Source organism: Drosophila takahashii, chromosome 3R, assembly GCF_030179915.1.
Source record: "Drosophila takahashii strain IR98-3 E-12201 chromosome 3R, DtakHiC1v2, whole genome shotgun sequence".
Lineage (NCBI taxonomy): Eukaryota > Metazoa > Arthropoda > Insecta > Diptera > Drosophilidae > Drosophila > Drosophila takahashii.
Genome location: NC_091681.1, coordinates 10893356 through 10900214, shown reverse-complemented (window position 1 = coordinate 10900214; position 6859 = coordinate 10893356). Strand labels below are relative to the sequence as shown.

At 36.6% G+C, this 6859-nt stretch overlaps 1 protein-coding gene across 1 annotated transcript; it reads left to right on the top strand.

Annotated features, from left to right (window-relative positions):
- Positions 1-828: 828 nt before the first annotated feature.
- On the top strand, positions 829-1646 carry zen2 (zerknullt-related). The gene is made up of 2 exons (XM_017137787.3): positions 829-897; positions 960-1646. The coding sequence occupies exons 1-2, from the start codon at positions 838-840 to the stop codon at positions 1644-1646; spliced, it is 747 nt and encodes a 248-aa protein (XP_016993276.2). The 5' UTR covers positions 829-837.
- Positions 1647-6859: the final 5213 nt, after the last annotated feature.

Genomic DNA, 6859 nt, shown 5'->3' with positions numbered 1-6859 from the left:
ACGTAGCACGGGGGATGTAGCGGATTTTATAGCGGGTGATTGGATTAGCTTGAAGTGACACTCTATTTATGATCGAGGATCAGGCTCGGATCGGATCGGTTCGCTCTTCCTTCGGTAAGCAGGTAGCTCAACCCTTAGATATTCATAACTGATGTGGAAAACCCGGGGGAAAACCAAAATCTTTCCCGTTCATGGCCGATAACTACCTGGTCGGGGATTGGGGTCTACGCTGCCCTTAAATATAGGTATGGTTACAGACCTGAAATGTAATTCCTGATTAAATTTTACTGATTTTAAATGAAAGTTTTTATGTTCAACTGGGGATAGTCAATAAAATGAATAGACTCACAATAAGGATTTAATTTCTTAAATGTAAAATTATAACAGAATTTAAATACTATGGAAAAAAGAGATTCAGGACATTTCTTAACACTTTGAATAGAGAAAAATGAATACTTTTCAACGGATTTTTTTTAATTTGCTTTTTGCAGTAGTTTTAAGGATCCCTGCAATATTTACCTCTAGACTACATTTTATATAAGGCTGAAGGAACGGCACTCACGCCGCAGTGCGACGCCACTCAGAAAAGTGTCTCGTTCTCTGGAGCCTGGATTTTACCTTGATTCGGAGTCAGGCTTAAAAAGACGCGACATCTAGCAGACCAGACCAGCCGTCTGCCAACCGAGAACTGTTGCAGGCGGGACAGGTAGGAACCAATCCGATCGGTTACCTAAGGTTTCTGTGGTATATAAGCAAATGAGCCTTCTTCTTGAGCATCTAGTTAAAAAACGCAGCTCAAAGCGAACAGAAGCAAACGATAAATCGCTATCCAGAAAAATGTTTGTAATTGAAACCGAAAACTATTTTGTGGACAACGGTTCAGTCAGCGACTTCGAGGTGGGTTAAAAAATATTACAATGTATTCTAAGTGAAAATAACTAATTTCCTGAATTTTTCAGATGTACCCTTGTCTCGACTTAAACGTGGACCCGGCTCCCTCAGCTGGAACAAAGTCGTTGGAGAAGTCGAAGAGATCCCGCACTGCATTTACCAGTCATCAGCTTATTGAACTTGAAAGAGAGTTTCACCTAAATAAATATTTAGCCCGGACGAGGCGTATTGAGATTTCTCAACGTTTGGGCCTCAGTGAAAGACAGGTTAAGATCTGGTTTCAAAATCGTCGCATGAAGCTCAAAAAGTTGGTCAATAAGAAGGCCGTTCAGGAACCTCTGGCCACGTCTAATTCTGACACTTTTCAATCAAAAGAGGATCTCTTAAAGGACGATGAGATCGTTAAGCGCCTTCTTCAATATACCAACACAAATGTGGAAACAATTCCAATGCAGCAGAACACTGCATTCATCTTGGAAGAGGGTCAAATCACGCCACCCTATCAGGCCTACGATTACCTCCATGAGTTCTGCCCTGCTCCAATGGATCTTCCCCAACTACCTTTCAATGAACTCGATTCCAACTGGGCGAGTAATTGGTTGGGTCTTGAAGCAACCATTCCACCCACAGGAAACGTTATAGACCCAAATTCAAATAGTTACTGGGACTCGAATAGTTCTGCTGCAGGATCCACATCATCGGAAGATATTCTGGATGTGGACTTCGACTTTATACAGAATTTATTAGACTTTTGAAAACACCATTGAAAATTCCTTAATGATACTGTACATAAACCAATAGTAATATTATTGAATTGTATTATACTATTACATCGAAGTCACTATACCCTTACACTATTTAATAAACACTTTTTATGGGAAAATAAAATACATTTAGTAAAAAATTGAGGAGTTTACTTATGTTCTTCCAATTGTTTCATGGCGTCTTTCTATAAAAACAATTTAAAATGCTAGGCCTACCCATAAAACATTTTACCTTGCATACCTATAACTTAATTGCTTATAGCACGTCAATTATAACTTGGGCAACCATTTCACTAAATTAATGTTATATCTTGGGTAGGGGAGTGTAGGGTAATTTGACGAGTAGGGTAATGTGACGAACTCGTCGAATCTCATATATGACGGCACGACAAAAATTCCAAATAAATGTAGTCGTCTCCCCTTATCGTGTCGACAATGTATTTACAGTAATATTAATAAGAAGTCCCGTAATTTGTTCGTGAGGTAATTTTCGCTAAAAATGTGGTGCGCAAACTAGCAAACCCATTCAATTTACTTGTGTTTCAGCAGTGCCAGAGCAAAGATGAGTGGAAAATAAAATCAGGCAAATATATGCACGTATACATGAGATCTTTATCAACAGTTTTTGGTACCTCGCGTTTTTTTCTTTTGCGCCGTTTGAGAGTGACACCGTTTTTGCTCCAAGTCTACCTTGTAGGGTATCGTGACGAACTTTTTGTAGGGTATTTTGACGAACTTTTTTTATTCAAGAATTTTAACTGTTATCGTTGATTGTTTGTAAAAAAAAGATAATAATACCAGATAACATTTACTGCTGCAGTTTTATTGTTGTTTTTAATAGTGACGTCAGTTTAATTTAATTTAAAAAAAAATTTGCACTTTGACCATTTTTTTTTTTGTAAGTTTGGGTATTATCTTATTACTTTTTTCTTTTCCGTATCGAAAATAACCTTTCCGTAAATAATATATAAAACAAGAAAGGAAGCTAGCTTCGGCCAGCCGAAGCTTGTATACCCTTGCAGATCATTCCTATTAATTAACAAATCGCAAAAATGTTCAATTTTCTAATATTTATCATTAATTTTCCGATGGTTCCTATGACAGCTATATGATATAGTCGTCCGATTTTGATCAAATTAAAATTGAAATTCGGAATTATTTAAAAAGAGTCATATCCTAGAGTAGAAGATAATACAATAAAAACCAAAGAAGCTAGAATTTATTTCCTATTACTTTTCCATTAATTTTCCGATCGTTCCTATGGCAGCTATATGATATAGTCGTCCGATTTTGATTAAATTAAAATTGAAATTCGGAAATATTTAAAAAGAGTCATATCCTAGAGTAGAAGATAATACAATAAAAACCAAAGAAGCTAGAATTTATTTCCTATTACTTTTCCATTAATTTTCCGATCGTTCCTATGGCAGCTATATGATATAGTCGTCCGATTTTGATTAAATTAAAATTGAAATTCGGAAATATTTAAAAAGAGTCATATCCTAGAGTAGAAGATAATACAATAAAAACCAAAGAAGCTAGAATTTATTTCCTATTACTTTTCCATTAATTTTCCGATCGTTCCTATGGCAGCTATATGATATAGTCGTCCGATTTTGATTAAATTAAAATTGAAATTCGGAAATATTTAAAAAGAGTCATATCCTAGAGTAGAAGATAATACAATAAAAACCAAAGAAGCTAGAATTTATTTCCTATTACTTTTCCATTAATTTTCCGATCGTTCCTATGGCAGCTATATGATATAGTCGTCCGATTTTGATTAAATTAAAATTGAAATTCGGAAATATTTAAAAAGAGTCATATCCTAGAGTAGAAGATAATACAATAAAAACCAAAGAAGCTAGAATTTATTTCCTATTACTTTTCCATTAATTTTCCGATCGTTCCTATGGCAGCTATATGATATAGTCGTCCGATTTTGATTAAATTAAAATTGAAATTCGAAAATATTTAAAAAGAGTCATATTCTAGAGTAGAAGATAATACAACAAAAACCAAAGAAGCTAGAATTTATTTCCTATTACTTTTCCATTAATTTTCCGATCGTTCCTATGGCAGCTATATGATATAGTAGTCCGATTTTTTAAATAATTAATTCGAAATTCAGAAATATTAAAAAAATAACATCCCCAAAAGTAGAAGGTAATATTTCAAAAAACACCGAAGTTAGAATTTTTTAAAGTTTTTTTTTCCGATTGTTCCTATGGGAGCTATAAGATATAGTTGTCCGATCCGGTCGGCTCCGACATATATACTACCTGCAATAGAAAGAAGACTTTTGGGAAAGTTTCATCCCGATAGCTCAAAAACTGAGAGACTAGTTTGCGTAGAAACAGACAGACGGACAGACGGACAGACGGTCAGACGGACAGACGGACATGGCTAGATCGACTCGTCTAGTGATGCTGATCAAGAATATATATACTTTATGGGGTCGGAAACGTCTCCTTCACTGCGTTGCAAACTTCTGACTGAAATCATAATACCCTCTGCAAGGGTATAAAAATGTATTTTTTTGTTTGTAAAAAGGATGGTTTACACCAAACGCTGTGGGATTTGGCTACGTTGAAATTTCGAATCCAAATTTTATTAGAAATATGCTCAGTAAATGTAAGCAACTTTCTGCTTTTACACTTTTAAAAAATATTGATTTTTGGAGAAGTTACATTAAAGAACAAATCGTTCGTCTTATTACCCTACAACTTTTAAAAGTGCAAAAAAAGTAAGGTTCACGCCAAACGCTGTAGGATTTAGCTGCATTGGAATTTCGAATTTCGAATTTTACAGGGATATGCTCAGTAGATGTAAGCAACTTTCTGCGTTTACACTTTTGAAAAATATTGATTTTTACAAAAGTTACATTCAAAAAACGAATCGTTCGTCACCTTACCCTACACTCCCCTATTAATAACTGTTATTGTACATTTTTCCTACAAAAAAAATCGTGCACGTAGAAGAGTCCTAAATTTTTTTTAAATACACCACTATTTTTGTTAGCAGTTGTAGTTTACAAATCCGTAATGATTTTTTTTTTGATTTTTATAATAAAACTAAAAAAAATAACTGTTATTTGTAGATTTTTATGAATAACACTTATTTCCTTGACATTAAAAAAAAATTAAATAATTTAAAAAAATGTAGAAAATGTTGCAATATTTTTACACCTGTAGTGACACTCGTGTGCATTAAAATCCGCACATAATTACGAACCTTTGCCGCCGACTGCACGGAATCGGAGAATGGGGCAAAAAGAGAGCGAAAAAGTGGCCGAAAGGCAAAAAGCAATGCCACCAAGATTAGATTGACAACGTGATGGTTAGACAAGAGAAGAGGCGCCCAAAACAAAAAGAGCGATGAGCAAAGCGAAATGTCAAAAATACCCGAAAGCCAAAAAAAGTCAGAGAGCGAGAAGAAACTCGCTTTTTTCCTTCCTTTTTTCCGCTGCTGCGGAATGTGTAAGTAACAAAAAGCAAATAAATTCCGTCACAAGCAACACGTTCGCGCTGGAAGTGGAAAAAAGCGAGTGAGGCAAGAAAACGCTGCGGAAATGACGGGCCAAGATGCAGGGGCAGCCGGGCTACACGACCGCAAAGATACAAACTGAAGTGAGGCAACGGCCAATCAGAGGGCCGGAGACTTGTGCGCCGGTGTGCGTGAACTCCACCCCCTGGGCACTGCGGGTAATGGCTATAGTAACCAGTTTCCAGATGGCACCGCGCATGTGCCGACCAGGAAAAAGCGTGATGGATGCGGTGGCTGTCGCTTAGGCCACTCCTTGATGGTGCTCCCAAAATCCCAGTTCAGTGCGTTCGGTGCTATTGGATGGAATGGTTGTTGGCTGCTCTCCAGCTCTCGGGAACCGCACGAAGCTCCCCTGAAGCCCTCTGTCTCGCTCTCGCTCTGAATCGGTCCGGTAGCTAAATAATAATATTATTTAATAAATAAAACATTTAAAAATATACAAAAAACCCCAAAATAATATTCAAAAGAGCTGAAATAGCAACTCTAACAATAAATTTGTGCATTCCGATAAGAACCACTTTAGGAACCCCTGAAAAACCGGTTCTGCGCACCTCTTGAAAGCCAGAAAGGGACAGCTAGTGCCCACATGTGTATGAGTGCGAAGTGGAGAAAACTATCTCAGACGAATTGCAATTACTGAGCGTGTATGTGATTGTGTGAGGCCATTGCAACGATCGCAGCGACTCTATAAACTCTACAAAGTCTACACATTACGCATACGCACCGCAGTACAGCGCGTACTTGCATTATCGTCGCTATCGCCGTAGTTTCGTCGGTTGTGTTGGCCTTTTCGCGTCGCCATGGCTGCCAAAAGGTGTGTGTCGACCTGAAAAGCGAAAAACAAACCCCAAACAGCACTTGACGGTTGAGCAAACACAACGGTGGCCATATTTATATTCGGATCTGGGTTCCCTCGTAGTCGTCGCGGTTGTCGCCTCTTTTTGTGGCCCACAGATAAGCCCTGACACACTAAAGTTCTACGCAAAAACCCGCATCGCGAAAGTTGTGCCGGTAAAAAATAAAACAAAACATAAAAAAGAGCTGAGCCACTACAGCTACTGTGAACAAGTGCAGACAATAGTGAAAACTGTGCCCCAAGTGACATTGGAGAAATTTCGACAAAGAACGCATATGCCAACACAATACTCAAAGAGTAATATGGAATACAGTGATCAGTAGATGATCTATTTAATATGGTACGATATTTTTTCAATAAAAGAATTTACAAATTTAAAGACTAATAAATGTGTACTGTGCGTTAAAGAATCAAAAGCCTATTTTGACTTCTTGAAACCTTTATTTAATATAAAAGTACTTTTAAGAACACTTGTAAAATAAATGCTAGTTTCGGTGAGAAGTTTAAAATTAGGCGAAGATAAGTAAACAAAACTTTTTCCCCTTAAAAGTGAAGGTATTATACTTTTGAATAGGAGTAAAAAAACTTAAGGAATAACCATGGTCATTAACTTAGTTGTGATATCGACTTTTTAAAATTCTTTGACGCATATCCTAAAAACATAAAAAGCTGAAAATAAGAGTTCTATATCAGTTCTAGGTTTTAGGGTAAATAAACGCCTACCAACTACAATATAGCACAGAATACAAGTTTTAGTAACACAATAGATGTTATTAGTTGAAATAAATGATGGTTATTTAAT